This window comes from Glandiceps talaboti, chromosome 14, assembly GCF_964340395.1.
Source record: "Glandiceps talaboti chromosome 14, keGlaTala1.1, whole genome shotgun sequence".
NCBI classification, from domain to species: Eukaryota; Metazoa; Hemichordata; class Enteropneusta; family Spengelidae; genus Glandiceps; species Glandiceps talaboti.
In genome coordinates, this window is record NC_135562.1 from 5,456,014 (window position 1) to 5,479,161 (window position 23,148).

At 34.9% G+C, this 23,148-nt stretch overlaps 3 protein-coding genes across 5 annotated transcripts in view; 2 read left to right on the forward strand and 1 right to left on the reverse strand.

The window, feature by feature from the left end:
* Nucleotides 1–23,148, forward strand: part of LOC144445556 (small ribosomal subunit protein eS21-like) — a 372,415-nt gene that overhangs the window by 238,008 nt on the left and 111,259 nt on the right. The window lies entirely within an intron of this gene.
* On the reverse strand, nucleotides 114–9,060 carry LOC144445554 (astacin-like metalloendopeptidase). The gene is made up of 14 exons (XM_078135154.1): nucleotides 8,978–9,060; nucleotides 7,968–8,051; nucleotides 7,536–7,569; nucleotides 7,102–7,167; nucleotides 6,409–6,461; nucleotides 5,427–5,505; nucleotides 3,965–4,082; nucleotides 3,357–3,535; nucleotides 2,798–3,019; nucleotides 2,387–2,413; nucleotides 1,951–2,127; nucleotides 1,291–1,473; nucleotides 680–871; nucleotides 114–253 (listed from the first exon to the last, which is right to left on the reverse strand). Exons 1-14 carry the CDS (start codon nucleotides 9,044–9,046, stop codon nucleotides 246–248), a joined length of 1,491 nt encoding a protein of 496 aa, XP_077991280.1. The 5' UTR covers nucleotides 9,047–9,060; the 3' UTR covers nucleotides 114–245.
* The window catches only part of LOC144446058 (rho-associated protein kinase 2-like), a 71,911-nt gene continuing 60,807 nt past the window's right edge, over nucleotides 12,045–23,148 (forward strand). For all 3 annotated transcript variants that reach the window (XM_078135749.1, XM_078135750.1, XM_078135751.1), the window contains exon 1: nucleotides 12,045–12,574. In XM_078135749.1, the coding sequence (XP_077991875.1) occupies nucleotides 12,482–12,574 (93 nt within the window). In that variant the 5' untranslated portion in view covers nucleotides 12,045–12,481. The remainder of the gene's footprint in view (nucleotides 12,575–23,148) is intronic.

Here is a 23,148-nt window from a genome sequence, read left to right on the forward strand (position 1 = left end):
CACATGCATGCATATACGCCAAGTAAAATTGCTTTCAAATAGTTACCTCCCGAGAATTATTTTAATGTAAACAAAAATGATAAATACATAATTTATTCTCATTATAAGTATTCAAATCAATAGCAAGACTAAGCAGATGAATTTTGTGTTGGATATTTGCAACCAACTCAATGTTTGTCACAAATCTGCAAACTCCACCCTCACAACATGACATCCTATTCCATATACCTCTGAGCAATTGCTTTTTATCTCCCTGAAAGAACAGAAGAGAAAAAATAAGAAATACTTAAAAATGAGACGTTGTGACATAATTGTTTTACTCATAATAGTTACATCATTGGTTGGTTAATATGGGCAATTTTGTGAAAATGTAGGTTTAATTTAAACATACATGATTTATCTGACATTTCTACAGAAACAAATAATGGTGCGAACAGTTCACGTACAGCTGTGTCATTTTCGGGTATTTATTGGCGACTGTGTAAACCTTTACATCTGCTTATCGTTCACAAGAATAGTAAGATTATATTTCTCACAGATAACAACTTTCCAATCACTGTTAACTTTTTTCCCTTCATAATAATTTCAATTCACATGTCACATTTCATCCAGGCCATCCAAACACATGAGCATATAAACTTGACATGAACCTTGACAGTACAGAGTAAAGACAAATTACCATAATCAGTACAGGTAGAGCATTGGCAATGATGAATTGTATTACCACACCAACCAGATGGCGCACAGCATGGATAGACTCCGTTAGGATCACACTCAGCTGGACTACCATTGGGAAGGGGATAACCAGCTCCACAACGGAGATCTTCTCTCCATTTAGTAGTACTACCACCACCACCGCCGCCACCAGTTCCTGGCAACAAAAAGCCCAGTCATATGCTATACTCTTTCACGTTGAGTAATTTGCAGTACGTTAATCATTTCTCACAATTATATACATAGGTATTATTTCATTGTGAGTCCCCTTATACCACCACAATTATCATTATGGAAAGTAAAGTGCAAAGTACAAATTCTATAATTCAGTGCAAAGTGCAAATTCTATAATTCATTTGAAAGCAATGCCAGGGTTACCATCTTAGTTTCGACCATTATGTAGATGATAAGTTCCGGGAATTTATCTGTAATAACACTCCCTCACGTTTGCTATTCAATCCCTAACTGAAGAAAACAAGGCATGTGTAAATGTTATACTGTTACGTCTTAAATTAGTTTAACCCTGTGTAGAAGAGAATTCACATAGTAAAACGTTTCAACCAATAAACCACTAACCGGTATAGTCAGTGCAGGTAGAGCATTGGCAGTGATGAACTGTGTTACCACACCAACCAGATGGTGCACAGCATGGATATACTCCGTTAGGATCACACTCAGCTGGACTACCATTGGGAAGGGGATAACTAGCTCCACAACGGAGATCTTCTCTCCATTTAGTAGTACTACCACCACCAGTTCCTGAACATCAGAATTGTTTACGTGTTCGTAATTCATGTAACTTGTTATAAATATGACATTTGTATTTTTACACTCATTAATGATTGCAAACTTTTAGGATTATAATATTTCATGAAAAAATATTATAATCCCGAATAAAAAAATATTATTTGTGCGTGTGTTCATTTGCTGATTCTTTCGCTTCGAAGGAAACGTAAAGCATTACGAAGTCGAAATAATACACTATTATGCGAGTAGTAACGGAATATTACAACACCAAGATGATGATGATGATGATGATGATGATGATGATGATGATGATGTTACAAATTGTGTAAGTGTTAGGGGGTCTAGCCCTCTATGATTATGTCTATCCTCACCATTAACCGGCTCCTTATCATTTTAAAAGAAAAGTAAAATATACAGTGCCTGACCACTGTTTCATTATCACATGTTCTTCTAGCACTGAAGGAAAACTACAGAGTAATTCTTACTTACCAGTACCGCTGTAATCGGTACAGGAAGCACAATCACAGTGTTGAACTGTGTTACCACACCAACCAGACGGTGCACAGCATGGATATATACCGTTAGGGTCACACTGAGATGGACTACCATCGGAAAGGGGATAGCTAGACCCACAACGGAGATCTTCCCTCCATTTTGATCCATCACCTTGATATGGAGAAGCAAGTTCTGACTGGTTATTCGTGAAAGTTGGGCAATGGGTGGATGTGTAGGTACCACCACAGACCACAACTATAGCAGTGAAATACTATTAAAGATATTTCGTGGACATTAATATAAAACATAATATAGTGTGCGCCTTGGAAAACAAAGAGTAAAAAAGATGTTGTTACTTTGTTGAAGAAAACACGCCACTTCTGAAATGACAGTGAAAAATACTCGATTAATTTCAATGCTGTAACCCTACCTGTTTCTCCGCCACCACCACCGCCATCTACGTCAGCATGATTGAGTAAAGAAAGGGATAAATGATTTAATTTTGCTATATGTGTATTATCCATAGACGATAAAACACTGCATCAAAATGAGAGAAAGTATGGATTGAATTTAAAATAATTTAATTGTTGATTTGTGTTTAAAGTGTAATGTTTGATTTACTTTAATTATTTGAATTGTTAATATGCCGCTGAAAGAAGAAAGAAAATGTGGAATGTCTAGTGAACTCCATTGAAAGAAAGAAAGAAAGAAGGCATTAAGGACAGACAGACAGACAGACAGACAGACAGACAGACAGAAATCTATTTTGGCATATGTGCTTCCTCTCAATATGGTTGTGTCATCAATCGTACGATCCGATGAGAAGCTGACATTGACTTACCGCAATCGTAGAGGGCATTCAGTTTGTATTTATCTGTTGATGTGAACCCTTGACTTGAACCCAGGTCTGATTCCGACACACCGGTTTGTTTTGGCAGTATAGTGGAAGAACCGTCGATTGTAAAAGCTTTGCTGTAGTAATGCATGATAGAAAAGTAGTCATAACTCGCTCCGAGGTCTTGGATGTAATCGGTACCGTATTTCTCAAAGTTGCTTTCCATCGCTAGAATAGAGTATTGGAAAGAGTCAGTAAAAAGTCGACATATTCTATTTTATCAAATGCCTTTGGAATCGCTGTCTCAACTATCCGTAAATATGTTCACTCTATGTTCACAAAAGACAATAAAATATTTAACGTTTTTTCTATAAAAGAAAATGGTCCGAATCTCATTATTTCCAGATCACTCCAGGCGTTGTTGACAGGTAAATTTGCATATGCATGAAAGTTGTGACGTCACGATAGATACACAACTATCTGTACTTCAGCACCAATACAAATAACGTTTCTACCTTCTCCATTGGAAAAATAATTCGCTAAAGCAACGATTACAGGTACTTACCATCTTGTATATTTTGCCACAAAATATAAACATAATTGTCTCTATCTGTTCGGCTTTGCTCGTGGTGAAATCCGAGAGCATGCATAAACTCATGCATAGGTGTGACCTTATGACGTGCACATCCCTGACCTAACGATACAGCTTGTTTCCCGCCACTTCGGCCGACGTAAGACCAACAACTGAAATTTAGAAATGAATATGTATGTATACCTCTCTCTCTCTCTCTCTCTCTCTCTCTCTCTCTCTCTCTCTCTCTCTCTCTCTCTCTCTCTCTCTCTCTCTCTCTCTCTCTCTCTCTCTCTCTCTCTCTCTCTCTCTCTCTCTCTCTCTCTCTCTCTCTCTCTCTCTCTCTCTCTCTCTATCTCTCTCGATCTGTTAATCGGTATGTGTCTCGCACTCTATTTCTATCTCTGTCTGTTTCTGTTTCAGAGCTGTTCCTGTTTTGTACGTCTGTGTCTGTCTGTTGGCCCATCCGTTTTACTATCTGTTGCTTTTTTGTTTGTCTTTGTTTCTCTCTCCCTATCTTATTCAATACTATCAACAAGTACTTATCTGTCAACGAACTTGTCCAGATTGCATATGTATTATACAAGTAATTCAATACATACCCACTACCTGGATAGACATGTATGTAGTCTGCCTGTGTAGAACGTGCTACGAAACGTATACATGTATGTTTGTGGTATTCATTTATGGCATCCAAAATCGTTGCTCTTGAAGTAGAATCTGGTGGACACAATGAAGTATACATGTAAGCTAATTGTCGTTATATATCATTGGTATTGTCAGACAGCTAGATATTCCTAGATTGACACAATCCGTGGTACATCCTGGCCAATAAATTCCCTTATTCTAACTGAAAATTGACAAACCTACTGGCCGCAGTGTACCATGGATTAGACATATGCCGAAAAACAACTAACTTAATCCCAAAGGAACTAACAAATTAATTGTAATCAATATGGTGGAAATGGAAGAATAGACATATAGGACATGTAATCCGTGGTATATTCTGGCCACTACTCTTTAGAAGGAAATAAGTTCCGATTTAAAAATTAACCTACTTTCATTTTCCTTTATTGCAAATTGACTATTATACTGACCGGAATATATGAAAGTCCCCCACACCACTTCCTTTTAATTACTGACGCTGAGCAAATGCTTAATTATATGAGAACAGTGTAGTATATATTGGAAACCTGTGTTTACAGTTTACTAACGTAGGAACATTCATTTGGGAGGATGCTCTTCTAAGACATTATGGATTTGTCATGCTAGACAGGTTTCCATCATCATTTTCATTTCCACTGACATTTTGGACAATTCCATATGGTATTTTCAATTTTTATGAAAACAAATAGTTTGGCCGTGATCAGTCATGGATTCCTATGACTAGGTCTGGCCTTCGCATGAAGTGTAGATTCTGGTTGGACTGATCTTAGTATTAGGGTTCGACAGTGGAAGACCGCCTTCATCGGTAAACACCCATTAACATTTGTTTTTATCAACCCATGAAGCCAGTGACACGTTGAACAAAAGTTGAACTCTTCGTTTGCTTTTAACAAATTGAATGTGATGCAAGCAGAAATATTCCTCTTTGGTGTCTTTTCATGTGAATTCAGTACCGCTTTTGTTCTGTTATTTTGAAAATGAAATTAGTCAAAGTCAAGTTATCGTCAACCTGCAGTAAAAAGCATGCCACAGTCCACTCAACTCACTCAACTCAACCAATTTTCTGTCCTTGAAATGTTACGTAAATAACAGAAAACTCGATCCTATGATTGATTTCGGATGCTTACATATCCAATTTACAATTTATAATAGTGTTCATTTCATTTTAATATCCCGGAAATCATAATCCAGATTTTAAATGAAATTACTTTTTAAATTACAGTTTAAAATGCAAATGATGATTATTACTACGACAATAATCATAATTATAGACCATATTGTTGTACTCCGTTTTCAATTTCCTCCGTACTTTGACTCCATGCCAATTTTCAAATCGCTTAAACGAGAAAAACATAGAATTATATTCTTAGAGATTATATAGTTAAATTTTTGTCTCACCAAAAGATGGGTCAATTTCGTATGGTACAATTCCACCTGGCCATAAACGATCTACGTTCACGATTGCATTCCTTTGTACCTGAAGGTGGTGTTAAGAAAAAGTGAACATCAATGTTATATGCGTCATACTAGTAATAATGGGAGCCGGACAGTTGAATTTAAACTAATAGTCGTCTTGTTCGACAAAAATCTGACTAAACTTGATAAATTGTATCATGTAGCTTGGCTAATATCTTAGTATCATTGTCACATCTTACTCTTTGGTTCGATGATAGTCTCAAAGATATCGATCCAGCCGTTGTTTCTGCTTATGTGAGTTGTTCCATGAGATGACCATCGACTGGACCAGGCTTTCAGAATAGTTTGTAGTAAACCATTGCCTCTTTTACGGCACCGTCCAAGACCGGTGCATATTTCGCTGTGTCGCGAAAGAAATATCAACTCTGGTTGGCCATTCTCGCAAATCAGAGGTGTTATTTCTTTTGCGATAATGCGAAATAACGAACGATGCCGTAAAAGAGGCTGTAGTTTACGACGATGGCGAGAATGGACAAGAGTTGAAGCACGGTTGTTATATATAGACGCTACGCAATTGATTTCATGCTCCCAAGGGAGTCGATCGAAGAATTAAAGTATACAGGGTCGTTATTCCGCGATAGATCATCCGAGTCCGTGCCAGGTGTAATAACTGTAAAGTACACATTGAGCACAGTGTGGGAAATCGCTACATAAAAACCATCAATATCATATAAATATGATTGTAAACAATGAAAATATTATTTTTTTACTCGAATTGTATGTTGAAAGTGGAATAATTAAACAAGACACAAGATTTGTCTAGGGTTGTATTGTCCAGATTCATCGCTGGTATACTTTCAAAGATCAGCTTTAAAGAATCGAAGAATCGAGTGAAATGTTTGAGGCCATGGTTTAAATGTAGTGAACAAATACCAAATGTTGATGAATTTATCAACCGCCTTACCTCTGGTCCAAGATAAATATCACCTTCGAAGAATAGTTCGCCAGGTACTTTAGCTTTTTGTATAAATAGTAAAAAAAGAGGATGAGTAAGAACATGCAAATTGTAGAATAGAAATTGATATGTAATATTATCACCCCATTCTTAGAATTACAGTGGCTGTAAGGTCATTTTAATAAATCAAATTGATAGATTTTGTTATAGTAAAACTTATTGTTCCTAAATGCGAACAATTGTCCACTTATAATACTACCCGCGATTTATGATTCTAATATAAATATAGAACCCGTGTGTGTGTGTTTGTGTGCATGAACATACATAGAATCTCTCTCTCTCTCTCTCTCTCTCTCTCTCTCTCTCTCTCTCTCTCTCTCTCTCTCTCTCTCTCTCTCTCTCTCTCTCTCTCTCTCTCTCTCTCTCTCTCTGCTCTAGTGTCAATATGATGTAGAAATACGGATGTATTCCTTACTTTTATTTCGTATGTCTTTGGTTTTTTCAAAAATTTTATTATATAGTTCTGGTAATGACCGCCTCTTCTAATGAAAAGGCGGTCACTCCCAGAACTAAAAAATAAAAATAAAAACAGAAAACGAGATAGGAAGGATATAACTTAAGATAAATGATAGCATGGAATCATATGTCGGATTTTACTGAGATTGCTCCAGTGTTAGTCTGTCTATATAGAATAAAACTTACTCGTCAAAATCCTGTTTTCATCAAGGATAATACCCATTGCAGTAACATCACCTGATGACTTGGAATCTGATGAAAAGAATTATTTTTTGAAAAACAATTGATTTAAAGTAGCACATTATTTAACGAAGACCCAATATTGGGTTAATATCGGTGTACAAAATGCCCCCACATTATTCATACCACAGCTTATGCTTTTCGAACTTGTTGGTTCCCCTACAAGAATTTCATAATGTTATTTGTATGTCATATCTATATACAATTGCTCTACCGCTAAGAAGACATGATTCAATATGTCGGAGTATTTAGTTGGAATGAAACAAAATAAAGTAACGTAAACCACACAGCATAATTCCTATCCGCACATCGAGTTTATCATATTTTTGATCTAAAATTCTGCTGGTTTTAGTTGATAGGTATCAAGATATTAAACTCACCGAAGGCACGGTTGGTTTGAGGCTGAATTTCTTTCTAGAAAGGAGCGACAAAGAGAACATTAAGAATTTAAAAAAATGTATAAATCTAGAAAAGTGTTAAAAAGTATTCAGAAAATTGTAGAAAAGATTGGTGACGTCCGCGGTTTGTAAACTTCACAGGCAAGGAAACGGATATTGTAACACACAGTATGTATATGTTATGCGATGCACCAGATTTATTCAAAATTGTGCAGGGTTTTTATTCTGTGCTTTAAATCTGTAAATGACTGAAAAAATTCTTTGAGTACTAGTACTAACGGTATGAACGTATAAACTTCAAAATGTGCACCGTTGTTGGTTCAGTCCTGAGCTAATGAATATTAACAGGTTGATCATCGTTATTCTGGTAAACAGTACATAAGCATATACTGACACGGATAAACTATCTCTTACCAGAACATCAGGGAGTGATTCCCATGAATCAGACGAGGCATCCCTTCTGGTTTCTCCTTCACCATGAGTATAACCATGACTTGCCTAGTACAGAGCATTATTTTATTACATGTAAAGATTCTGATCGATCAAGGAGAATTTTAAAAAGTATTTCATGAGAAAAAGAACCAAACGAAATACTGTGTGTTAAATTTTAATGAAAATAGTTGACAGAGAAATTCGATGTGTCGGACTCGACTTCATTGACTTACAGTTGTATTAAGTCTTCGAACACACTATCTTTCTAGAATAAAATTGATTACATTCTTTGCTCAGCCTGATGTAGTATCAACTAATCGTATAGAAACTTCAAAGGTCAAACTCCACATGGGTAAAGGTAAATTGTTGGTGTAATTCCGTCGTATCTCAAAAATGATTTTGATTCCGTGAAGGGTAATTCAGCCGTAAATCATAGCAATACAATATAAGCACCATAACAGACATTCATATGCATAACATGTAACAACCCCCCCCCCCACACACACACACAGAGGCAGACATACAGTCAGACAAACAGACAAACAGACACCTCGTTGATATAAGGTGTTAGTTGCATAATATATACTAAATCGGAGTTTGTGTTATAAATGGCCATGTACACTTTATATTGAAGCGGAATTCGAACATACATAATTTTAAAATATTTTTCATTGTAATCTAACTAAGAATTGTTGAGGCCTCATTCCTACTATAGTTACAGTTACTAATGTGTGATGACTAAACTTTTCACCCTGGTTCAAGATACGTATTTGAGACGAAATGAATTTTGATCCATCTTCAATGGTAAGTCTAGCTATTTTCTATGAATGAAACTACTTTTCAACAAACTTCTCACACAAATCAATAGATAAACACTATTTCTCTGATTCCAATCTCAAATGAAGTCAATATATACATAATATGCACAGAAAACAAGAAAGTTTTTCAACAGTGTTAGATTTTTCGGAAGGAAACGAATAAATTGAGCTTACCACTATACTAAAGGTTGTACTTTGGACAACGACAAAGAGGATTACAGCCCATCGAATAACACTGTCCATGTTTGGAGTATCTAAACAACTGTATTACTGATACATTTACATGACACAGGGGAATATATGTATTCTAGACCTCAAAGTACAGGGGGTGTCACCTATGACTCATTTGGAGTTATCATCACATTCAGTTCGAATATTGGAAATTATCTTGTTAGAAGCTACATACATACATACATACATACATACATATATACATACATACATACATACATACTTATGCATACTTCTTCTGGTTATCACCTCAGATGGCTTAAAAAACTGACATAACCTTTTTTTGGTTAACGTTAAACAAACTGTTCATTTAGTACCAGAACATAGACTCCATGCCATCTTATTTCTTTCCCTCTCTGACTCCAAGCAACCCTTCCCCTCCATCATATTATTCATATAGGACTTTAATTGAACTGTCTGTCTGTCTGTCTGTCTGTCTGTCTGTCTGTCTGTCTGTCTGTCTGTCTGTCTGTCTGTCTGTCTGTCTGTGTATGTATGTATGTATGTATGTATGTATGTATGTATGTATGTATGTATGTATGTATGTATGTATGTATGTATGTATAAAATGTGTGTTTGCTGGCTTGATATTAGAGTTCGTTCATTTTCACTAAATCTTTGGTCAGCACAAAGTGGACATTTGTATGTTATATCTAAATACCCGATCTCCGCCACTGATTTACAAAATACAGGACATGATATAAGCAACACATTGTTAATTAGTCATTTTTGAGTATCCCCCCTGACAGGAAATTAAATTCATATTTGTAATTAACCAATGTTTATCATGGCTAATTATCATGACAGTATAATATCCAATTTGTCGTTTTTCAGGGTATGATAATAGTTGATAATAACTTTAATTACTACGTAATTTTGATAAATGATTATTAAGTTATGAACATTAAGAGAACTATACATTAACTAAGTCCATGTTCAACTTTAGAGAAATAGTGATAGAAGGATTTCTAATATTGGTTTTGGCAGATTACTATATACAATGGGACAGAATTGTAGTAATGTACCGGTGGGTGGGGTGGTGGTGGTGGTGGGGACTTGGTTGAGTAATGCGTACAGATATACCCTGTCGAATTCAAATCACAACCACAAACGCTACAAATAAGCCGTATCAAAAGTCTACATTTAGTCAGAAACTAGGTGGTCCAATGTCTACATTTAGTCAGAAACTAGGTGGTCCAATGTCTACATTTCAGTCAAAAACTATGGGGTCAAATGCCTATATCCAGCCTGACAGTAGGACAGTCTCAGAAAAAATTGAAAACCGACAGCTTATCAGAAACTACGTTCTCGAAAAAGTCTCAGAAAAAAAATTGGATCTGTGTTATTCAAAACATGCTTTCCAAAGTTATAGGTGCATCGAAAGAGGGGGGTCTTACCTCTACATAATGCTTAGAAAATCAAGAGTCATAAGTCCTCATGAATATGGGAGCGGGGGGGGGGTTGTCAAGAGAGCGACACACACACACACACACACACACACACACACAAAGTTAAACACAACATTATCGGAACAGTTTTTTCATCAAATAACCAAACTTTGATATTTTCACTAAAATGGGTCAGTTACTTATAAAAAGACATTGTATATGTTAATTATTGGTCAGAATTATATATTTGTATATCGGTAGTGTAGTGGCAAAATTAAAGCATGAACGAAAGTTCAGTTCTGAATAAGTCGCATGTAAAAAACTACTAAGCTTATTTGTGACATTTTTCGATCAGACAACCACAATATCGAAAGCTGAATGCTAAATTACTTTGAACTGCTTGTGTTGTGACCTTTGTAAATCACAATATATTCAGGTTTTTTTTTTTCAAAAATAAAGAAAATATAAATCATTAGACATTGTACTGTGGCCGAAAAAGCAGTACAGAAACTCGTTGAAATCCTTATCGCCGTTGAGGGCGCTGATTTTTGCAGTTTGATTTGATTTATCGTGTAGAGTACAGCTACAAAAAATACGTTTACCCACATGTGATGCAATAATGTTCATGAAGATGCAATTGTACCTAACAATTTTTTTTTAAACTCACAATGAAATGTTCCAATTGCGGCTACTGCACCTTTTAAAGTCTTAAAGATGATAACAGAGGTAGTATTTATTATACTACAATCGTGATGTATATTGGTACTTCCTATAGTGTTTGAAGTTATGACGTGAAGAAAATTACGCTTTCTGCCTTCTATGTCTGACCTTCAATATGCAAATTAGATTGAAAAGAAAATATAGAACAGTTTTCAAATTTGAGAGTGACACCTTGTAACTAAAATGGATTGTTTTATTGATTTGATGAAAAACGTATACATTTTTTTTATCCAGACTTTGAACCTATAAACTTTCTACGAGTGTTTCAAAACATTAAATACAAAGGTATAAAAGGAGAGGGGAAGCGCATACAGTTCAATGATATCAATTGCGTCTACGCGGCTTTGCGTGCTTCAGGTGCTCGCCTTACGATGCCCATACCAGGGCAAATGTGCCCATGGTACTCCACTCTGATACAGGGCCCTCTACGTCAGATATTTGACTTACGTTTGTTTGTTTTATTGTGGGCTGTTGTTGAACCTGCCAATATTACGATTTTATCTTACATATGTAATGGTGAAAGGTTACACCTAAAATTCTGTACTTGTGCACATTTTCCCATTGCATGGTCGTCTCAAACTTGAAATTAAAAATCAAACAAACAAACCTGTTTTAACCTACCTTTTACATGTCTATAATATGCAAATATATCGCCGCTTTCTGTCGTACTCTTCCTTTTCTCTCCTTTATTTTGATAAATGTATCCTTTTGCTTGAACTCCCTGTTTCGATTGTCTTTTCTTTTCACATATCTCCTCAAGACATTTGAACAGTGCAGTTGAAGGTGAATATTTCCCGGGTAAAGTTGGAACCTTGTTCGCGTTTTCCTTCACTTTGCATTGTGGGTGCCGGAAATAATACCTTTTTAGGGAAGTGGTAAATTCCGACAGTGGGACAGCCATTTTGAGTAAGGGACTGTGGTAATGGAGGCGATCAGTCCTACAACTTAGTTCTTTTCGTGGTTTTAAAACTTTTCAAAAGCGTCGAAACAGCCGGAGAATCCAGCTGAATATTTTATCGTAATAACGGTGGAGGCCATCAGGCCTTAGATTGTGGAATCGCGAAGTACCTTACGCAGGGTTTGCGACTTCACCAGTTGATGAAGTGCGACGTTGAGTCGGACAAGTTTTACTGTCATAACATACACGATCGGCCGAAGGGAACTCCCATGAAGTGACTCAAACTTTAATACGGTCAGCGGGAAATCCTCAAAGTAACGGCATACAAGAAGAACTCGATGCCAATGAATTTATTGGAGGGACATTGAGTGGTACATTATAATATAAATGTTGTTATGTTGTGACGTTCTAAGATAGGCGTGTAACGTAATCGAGCGAACCATGGCGAACCGAGGTAGCCTTGAGAAACGGTATAGCAATTTGGAGCGGTATGTCCGCGACCCCAGATCTCAAATATACGTTGAGGCGTTACTGGTAAGTACTATTTAGTAACCACACCCACCACTGCAGGTAAAATTGTTGTCATTTTTTGCAGAAGCGGAGCAACTAGTAATGCTACACGATAGAAGAGGAACACGTTTAACCGTAAATAGGTCAGGATTAAAACTGCAGCAGCCGAGCCCTTGAGATAATAAACGAATGTAGACATTATGATCACAAGCAATAAAACTTCCGTTGAAATGGTTGTAAAGCCCGTTATATACTAAAAAAGAAGCAATTTTGTTGTGTTTTGTCCTCTAAAAGTTCACAGACTTTGCGCAAACAGGAAACACTGTTTATATTTTTGGACCCAATATCGAGACCCGCGAATATTACATAACAGGAATGCGGAATATCTTTATCTGTGAGTAACCCCCCCCCCCCCCAACACACACCCTGTCATTGCCAAAAGTCATTATTGGTGAAACTTTGCAGTGTCGTGTTACTATTGAGTCAATGCATGGTCCGTGTGAATTCATTGTTGATGCAATGAATTCAAGCCCTGTTCCAATAATAGGACGATTCTATGACTCGATTACAATGTATGTGTAATATTTCACTGCAGTCCGTGTGAAGGACAGATTTTCAGTCTCTCTGTACAAGTCAGTCTGGAGTAGGGTAAAGTTGATTCGACAAAATAAACAATGAGATTAGTATGCCATTAAAAATGTGGCCCTATTAAATTCTGACTTCCAGGGCCCTTTGTAATCCATGACTTGTACTAAAAGTAGTACAGTACAGAACTACATTTTCGGTGATGGTCAAAGGTCAACAACAGAAGAAAAAAATTAGACAATTGTATTTCATTGATTGTTTAGACAATGTAGTTTGACCTACTTTTTAAAAAAGTTAATTTTTTCCTCTAAAAAGTGAGCGCCATGCTCAAACCAGAATTTTGTATATTTGTATAGTAATTACATTTATGTATATGGCGTTTTTACAGGCGCCTGAACTTGTCTACTGGTACATCTGATTCATTTGTTATGCATGAATGAGGAATACCCAGACAAGGAACTTGCACTGTATTGTGAACAGTATATTGTATTCATATTGGTATTTTCTATTTTTTTTAAATATAACTAGTGTAAAAATTTAAATTCAGATTATAACGTTAATTGCAACATTGAAAACACTGGGACATTCAGATTGTCTAACCAGTCATTTGACATTTGTAGTGCGTTGAATAATTCAAATAAAATGATGAAAGAGTTGATCACCACAAAAAACATGTCTGTCAGTATCAATCATACATTATACATCCACTTCTTGACCTGAAGGGTGTTGTATTTTTTATCACGTTTCATTTCAACAAGCCCTACCCAGATTTCAAAATGCAGTTGTAACCCAAGGCTGCTTCTGTGTGTGTACTTTATATATAGCATAAGAAGATTTGAGGTCATGTGGATTAGATAAACAGAATTTAATATGCGAGATCTTTTTACCCTCACCATGTTTTAGGTCAGTAACCATCATCAAGAGTATCATTTTCTTGGGTAGCTAACTCCTTCCTCATTAAGATTGTTACCTTTAAAGTAACTTTTTGACAGATTCTCATATAATTTTAGACAGATAACCTGCAACTTGTCCTGGGTATTGAACTGGTACCAATATTCTATTATAAAAAAAAATCAAAATTGCATTTTAGAAGTCCAAATATCAAGTTGCACACGTCTGGTAGTTCCAGGTCAAAGGTCAGATTGACTCAATTTGGTCTCCTGTGACAGGCTGTGTTCCAACCTATAATTTTTTTGAGGCAAAATGAACACATTTGTTTTTGTGAAAACTCTGACAACACCATCATTAATCTGTAGAATGAAAATATTGTGTGTGCACGTAGAACACATAGTACATGTACAGTAGGTGTACTTCTTGACCTGTGTGTTCAAACCAACATGAAAAGATAACGTTTCTCTGTGACATTTACATGCAACTGCCATGTTGGCAGAATATGTGAACCAAATTCCAACCAGTGATTTCTTAGTCTGGATACCACAATGGTTTCTAACAACACTGTGAATGGAGGTGTGAATAAAATAGTAACCATATCATATACAAGTAGGAACTACATGTAGACTACAGAGGTGTAAATCGTAACGATATTGTATAGGAACTAGACGAGTGACTGTGATTTCTATTTTTCAACCAAGGCTAATAAACTCAAGAACAACATCCTGTGACTTGGAAACTGTGACATGTACATGTATGGGGTCTATCACCAACCCTGTTGAATCATAAATTATACTGATTCATACTTTGTGTAAATACTGATGAAATACATGTAGCTACTAAAAATACACATTATTATCATATATATAAATTTCTGTCATAAGTATATAAGTTCTAATTCCAAAGTATAGAAACAGAATGTATTTAAATTTATTTATTTTTTTTATTTAGAATTTTGAAATTCTAATATGTGCTCAGATTTCTGATTTTTAAGAGGGATACACATACATTGTATACTGCATTATACAGATAACTATTTTCAGAAGTATTTTCCAGTATGATTTCATTAACATTACATTATATTGTAGGATGGGAATTTTGGTTCATTGGAATCATTCAAAGGTACAAAATGTAGTAATGAAATTCTCAGTAAAAGAGTGCCAACTTCTGATGTATAGAAAAAAGTTGATATCTGTCATTTGTTTTAATTACAGTTGAGATATTTCAAAATCTTAAATTTAGGAAATTTTTATTTTTTTACCAGGATGGGAAGTTATAAAATTTTACTTGACTACTCCAGGCCTTATATTATACCTGGGTTCCCCTCATAATCATTGCTTAATATAGGAAATTGTGTCAATTTTGCTACATTTTCTATCTTTGTAATTAGGGTTCCAAAACCTATGAAAATACTAAGTATACACATTGTCAATGTCTTCATGTATGTCTCTGTAAAGAAGAATTACAATGTGGTGATATATCTCACACTGACCTTCTGTGAGGCACTGTAAATCTAGGACAGAAATGTCAATATAAAACGGAAACCTGATATAATGTTCTAGTTCTTGAACTTACAGCCACATTTCAAGCATTGCAAGGGTAAACTTTGGTATTTCTTGACGTAGTCTGGTATCAAGGCATCCATTGATAGTGTCAACTGAATTATTCTATTGACCGTGGAGAACCCTGGAATATTTTATTCTCGTATGGGGAATTCATTTTAGTTCATTTTGCAGTTATCTACTTCTTACAGAAGTATTAAAGCACCACAGTGAAAGCTTTTTCTCAGACACTTTATCTATATCATTATCTGGTCTGGGATCACAAGAAAACAATGAGGTAAAATAACAGTGACTGTTTACATTGAAAATAAAGTTTAGAAAAGATGGTATGTTACAAGTTAGCAGAGACCTTGAAATGAGATGATTTAGGAATGATTGGTACTTGACACTAAAGACTTTAGACTTAAAGTGACCTCTTTTAAGGTCAACATAAAAAATTCAGGGGTGACTGTGCAAATATTAAAATACAGGTCAAACTGATCTCATTGTACATGTAGGTCTCAAAAATGTTTGTTGGACTTTATGCAAATTTCATGATGACATCAGAACCTGGGAATGTGGGATTCACATTTTTGTATTGGTGTTTTTGAGGCATAAAATCTACAGGATTTCCCCACTTTTTTTTTTTTACCAGGGATCCCCAGCCAAATGACATGTACACATGTATGTATGGTAATTGATAGATATGGAAATTATCCAGTGCAGCAGATTTTACCAGAGCTCTAGGGTTCCAAAACCTAAAGCAAAAACACTTTAAAAGGGAATATATTTTTTAAAGTTGTAAAGTTGCATGTTTAGCAAAGATTTGAACAAACTTTTGTTAATTTGATTTTTTCAAAAATAACTATGCAGTACACCTTCAGAAGTTTATGAATATTTATGGAACATGCCTGTGTTCAATTCAAAGCCCCTCAAAAAAAAAAAAAAAAAAAAAAAATTCAGAAGAAAATAGTCAAGTGACCTTGTTTCTGAATGTTTCCAAGCGGTCGTTAAAGTGATTTAAAGCCACCACCATGATATCAGTGGCAATTTGCAATCATAAATCAAAAACTTATTTATGTATCAAGTGTGAAAACATTGGCAAGAATTCATGGAGAGTTTAACTCAAATGGTAATGCTGACATGCTGTATAAAGTGTTGTGCCCTGTTGGGATTTAAAGGTAATGTCCAATGTTGTGTTTGTGATATCCATTGCAAAAGGTCAATGCAAAGCTAAACGCACATGTACATTTTCAGCAGGAGATAAAACACTTGGAAGTGTTTGTGATATATAAATGCCAGGTGGTTGTTTTTCTTTGAGTAAGTGTTTAGCAAACACTTATATAGAGACATGGTGAGATAATAATACTGTAAACCTAGGTATTTTTGCCACTAGAATATTTTGTGATTTTCCAGTCTTTAACTAGTTCTCAAAGACTAATTCTTACTACTTATCAGACAGGTTCATTGTGTTCATGTACTACAAGAAGGCATTTTATTATGTTTGTGTTTTTTAGTTTTCAGCGAAATAAGTGACAGTAAGTCTCTAGCGTAAATTTCCAGGTTCACAGTATACATGTATCGTGTGCTTTCAAATGCATTTTGAAAATAATACATGTACATTGTACCTTCTTCAGAAATAAAAAGTCCCTAATTAAGATGGTATATGTAAATAAAGATGGTATACATTGTTTAGAGTAGTGTGCTCTCTAATGATAGCCAAATTTTGTTGTTGTGAGTCAAAATGATAAAAACTGGGATTTCTTGTGAGTCACCACATAGTAAGAGATAGGGGAACGCCAAATTTTGGTGCATCACTAGAAATTGTGTGCATCAGTGGAACGTCAAATTGGCTTACAAACGTTCAAGACTCAGAAAGTGCCTTGTGTATTTTGTCATGGTTTTCATCGTGATCGCTATCCGATGCTGTGTATATTACACACTTTTTTATCAGGCACATCGATATACATGTACAATGTACTACGAACATGTACATTGTATATCGAATAAATATGCAAACAATGTTAGCGGAACCCTATCCCCCAACCGCCCCTCCTCCATTCAAATCTCGTAATTTTCAAACTTGGTACATGTACTAACGACCCCCTCCATGAATTTAACTGATTGTGTAAACTAGCACAGATGAAACATAAAACTCATGGCTGGTGTGAAAAAGAAGCTGCAAACATGCTAAAAATTTTAAACATCTCAATGTCAGATATATTTTGTATGTACATCATGTCTATGCATTCTTGACAACCAGAAGCTGTGAGTAATGCACTTTGATAGTATCATTTGTACAAAATGTATATAACTTGTAATCGGCTATTTTTACATGTTACAAAATCAAACCATTATTGTAGAGAGAGAGACACTGCTGTTTGAAAAATATTGTTTACTTTTCAGTAAGTAGAAAACTTGGAGTCTTAGAATAATTTTCTGATGCACTTTCACTCACTACATGTACGCTTTATGAAATTGTGGCCGCAGTGAACATCGCAAGCACTCGTGCTAATACATGTAGTAATACTGTTGAGTAGTCCACACATGCTCTCACATATCAAATTGGGTTCTGTAATCACACAGTTCAAGCGATACTGTTATTTTCACTTCGGAAAGGAACTGACATTGTAAACACAAATTTTTGTTTTGTGTCCGTTTCATGCTATTGAAAGGGATTAGATCATTTTGAGAGTTTCATGTACATGTACTTCTACATGGATGTACTAGAAACTAGTTTGTTTCGTTTGACAAAAGCTACAATGTAGTCCGCCTGATAGTTTCTGTAGACAGACATTGTCAGTCAGTGTTACAACATGTTACCTGCTGTCAGTCATTTATTAGGACATCTCTATTTATTTCTATGTTACTCGTGACTGAACCCACCGGGCATTTTTTTTTGGCACAACTGAACACTAAAGTACTTCAGTTAGGCTATAGATCATCACAAAATTTTATGACATCTGATGTCATAAAATTTTGTGTGTACATGTAATATGTATGTGCAGTTGTGTGTGTGCGTGTGCATGTGCATGTGTGTATGTGTAAACAGCTTAAAGTCAAACACTGCCTGACCAATTGCCTTGAGATTTGGTGGAGAAATTACATAGGGGTGTGTAGATTAAACATTGTTCAAATGAAAATGATCCGATCAGTGGTTTTCAAGTTGTATCCAATAGAGTGATTTTCCATCAGAACAGTCGGTCCTTTAAACCTAAAATGGAAATCCATGAGGTACATCATACATGTATGATTATAATGTTACGTAATCGCTTGGCCAAAGTTCATGGGATGTACCATTATCCTGAAGGGATGTTTATGTTTGAAGCGTGTTTCTCTCACTGCATTGTGTATGTCAGATATGGATTTCAGCTATGCAAAGTGCTATTGACAGTATTTTTTCAGTCCAGCAAAATAATACAAAATTGATACCTTCTCTAGTAGGGTTAGAAAAGAAAATACATTTCAACATCACTAATGGCTACCCCTACAAGTGTGTACGGCCAAAATTTATCACTGGAAATATGAGACTTTTAACAATGCAATTTCTGCATACATGTAGTTGCTGTAGACTGTAAGATATGTTGTGTCGTTTCGCCCTTACCGATCTCCTCTCAGTAAGTGTTGACCGATGTGTGAGGGCACCCCATCAGACCTTACAGATTTAGCTTCCTCCTGACATTAATTGCCAGATCTGTTGTAATAATATAGACATTCAGACTGTTGAAAGTCTGATTTTGAGCTGACAGCATCACCAACATGATGTATGTACATTTGTACATTTGTACATGTACACACACTCTCACAGACGAATTTTTGAACTGGCTTCTGACCCATCGTTTTGAAAAAGAGTTGGTACAGTGAGAAGATAAAACAGGGTTACCCTTAGAATGAGTACAGGAATGAGGAATTAGTGTACAATGACACATACAATAGCATACATGACATGCGATAACCTGACTTCCCCTCCATTCTTGTATGAAGTACCGGTTTGTGATATAGCCCAGTAGACTGCACTCACTTCCTGATTTGAAGACTGAAGAGTTCATTGTACATGTATAGGGTGATTCAGGAACTATCCTTGTTTTATAGTTACTCATTGGATCCAGGAATGGAATGTTTTCCTGTTCCTGTCAGCTGTACATGTACACTGTAGGTGCCTAAAGATTAGGTCAGAAAGTAGTGACTGGATAATTATGAGATTGTTCATTATAAGATTTTGACACAAATACATACATGTACATATTCACATGCACCACATATACAAAATGTACAAATGTACACTTATATTAACACATACGTATATACATACAGTACATACATGTACATGTACATGGTATACATACATACATACATACATACATACATACATACATACACACATACATACATACATACATACATACATACATACATACATACATACATACACACACACATACACACATACACACATGCATGTACATACATACATACATACATACATACATACATACATACATACATACATACATACATACATACATACAATACATACATACATACATACATACATACATACATACATTTCAATTAAAGTCCTGTATGAATAATATGATGGAGGGGAATGGTTGCTTGGAGTCCAGAGAGGGACAGAAATAAGATGGCATGGAGTCTGTATTCTGGTACTAAATGAACAGTTTGTTTAACATTAACCAAAAGAGTTATGTCAGTTTTGGAGACCATCTGAGGTGATAACCATCTAGGAAGTATTGAAAATATAAATAAACACCAACCAATCACAATTGAATATACAGAATCTCAATTATTTATTTGCTTTGCTGAATTTTCCTCTTTTGCTAAAATTTGGAGAGAAAAATATGCAAAAATGATAAATTTATAGCCAAAATATTTTCAATTGTTGCCATATTTTGTGTTGACCTAATTCTGGTAAATATGTGTGTAGCGTCATAAAAAATATTATGTTTAGTCTGGTTTGTACAACCACACCTACATGTATGAATAATTAGGATAGGTCATCATCATAACATACAGTACATACTTTTATGATTATGTGTTATGTGGTTAGTGTGCTCAAATGACTACTGCATCAAAAATAATTGACACAGATTTGCCATCTCTTGAAAATCTCTACTACCAAGGAATTGTCCATAGAGCCTCTCTTATTGCTACTGACAGTACGCATCCCACAAATGACCTTCTTCAGTTGCTCCTTCTGGCCGTCACAGGACTAGAAACTTTCCCGCCAAAATTTTTGAACAAACATTCTTGTTTCTCTGTAATTTTTGGGAAAAGATCAACTTTATTTTAGACCAGAATTCAAGAAATATTACTTCCCAATGAAGTAATATTCTTAAATTTTTAGAAAATGTTCTTACAATCAAGTTTCTATTTATTCCAATGTCGTCTCTAGGAATGAAAGGGTTAATTCACTATTGTATAGTTTGAATAGTTTTAACAGTTTTTACTCTTGTCTTATGTGGCCAGTTTTGGTGTTGTCTTGTATGGATTGTAGATTGTTTGTTCTGAGCGACATCGCAACATATTTCTAGTGTGTTAAAAATGATACATAATGGCAATAAATATACAACTACATTACCTAATCTTCTGATTCATTTAGAAATTATGAATGTATTATGTTCCAAATAAACATAGTGTCATTGTTTGCAAAAAAAAAAAAAAAAAAAAAAAAAAATTTTATTCACTTATTTCTCTACTCTGTTACGAAAAAATTACGTTTCAGATTTGGGCGTGCACAATTCAAAAGTTGTAAATATTATAAATGAAATAAAATAGCGTTATTGGTAAGTAATATTAATAAAAAACATAAAAAAATGATATTGGCCCTTCCATGAATTACTTTTGACTTTTTTATAGTAGTAGTACATTTTGGTTCACTGAAGGTATGATTTTAGGAAATTAAAGATACTGTATTCATTGTTTGTACATATATGATAAGAAAATAAACATGCATATAATTTCAAAAGAGAACTACATGTATAAATATAATTGGTACACACATGTAAGTTACATTATACATGCATTTCCAAATGAAACCAAGTTAATGATTTGTAATGAAAAAATAACACGTAGACCATACCTTTATTTGAATTGTGAATGATATGATTATAAAAACAATTGTTGTTATTTTTGTGTATCATGATAATAGAATGATAACAAACCATAGATCTATATCACATGAATTTACTCGTAAATTAACAAAGTAAACATAAACAATAATTACAGTAAATAAAGTTATTGTGAAACGGAATTCATAATACAGTTTGCAATTTAAATAATCGAATCTGTGAAATTATTAAAATAACTTTGTTATAGAGATACTTGTATTGATTAACTTTACAAAATTTCAGACATGTCTGCTGACTAGTATATTTATATTCTAGTGTGTGTGTGTAGTTAAATTTGTCATACCCTCTCATGAATTATTACGTGTAAAAATAGTACATTTGTTGACCTGTAATCTCATAGAGTAAGATACATGTACCGTGTTCTTTGAGTTGGTAAATGTTACATGTAGTTATGAATTTGTGTTGTTGATATCATGGAGTAAGAATACCATTATCTTTGAGTTCGTAGAGGTTATTTATGAAGTGGGTTTCGTGCTTAAATTGACAATTCAAATAATGGGGCCAAATAATAAGGATAGTATAAACCTGGTGTTCTTGTCAGTTACCATAGGGGAGTGAGTAGTCGAGTACCAAGTTTTGGAGAATCACAAAAATTGTCTATCAGTGTTCAGCGTCTGTATTTAAATCATGTCACCAATCCGTCACAAACATGTAGAAGTAATATATTTTAGGGGGGGGGGGGGTAACTGTGTCTTCTATGAAGCCTTGTTATATGCTGTGTTGTATGTTGAATTGCGAGGACAACTTAGTCCGATGGGTTATTTGCTAAGAAAAGCTAACTGTCCTTTCAGTTGCATGCAGTCTCAAAAAAATAAAATGCCAGTACATTTGTATAAAGGAAAACAAAATAAAAAAATGAATATCTTTGAATACCCAACCATCCATTCATTCATTCATTCATTCATTCATTTGTACATGTCGGATTTGGTGTGAATATATTTGAAAAGGAAAAAATGTACCAAATGTAGTACAAATTTGCCAGTTATTTCATTTCTTACAACCATGCATGTGTTTAATAACATTGTAGATAGTGAAATGTGTTATGAAACATAGCTAGATTTTGTAGAACAAGTTTTGCATTATTTAAAACAAAACAAAAAATTGAGTGATTTCAATGAGTTTTCTGATAAATTACCCGCATAGCAATGTCTGTCTTTCTATAGAAAACTCTCTAAATTTCAGTCTGTAACGGTTTCCTGGAGACCAAATTTCAGAAATTCTTATTTGAGTATGATGAATTGTATTTATTTAACAACTTGACATCTGCTCATTTTTGCAATTTTTCCCAATGAAACAAACAAATATTTTTCTAATGTTAACAAAAATTTTCAATTATATACTTACATTTGTATACATGTATGTATGTATACAGCAGGGCTTGAAATTAACTTAGTCCCAGTGGGCTACCAATTCCAGAAATTGGTAGCCCAAG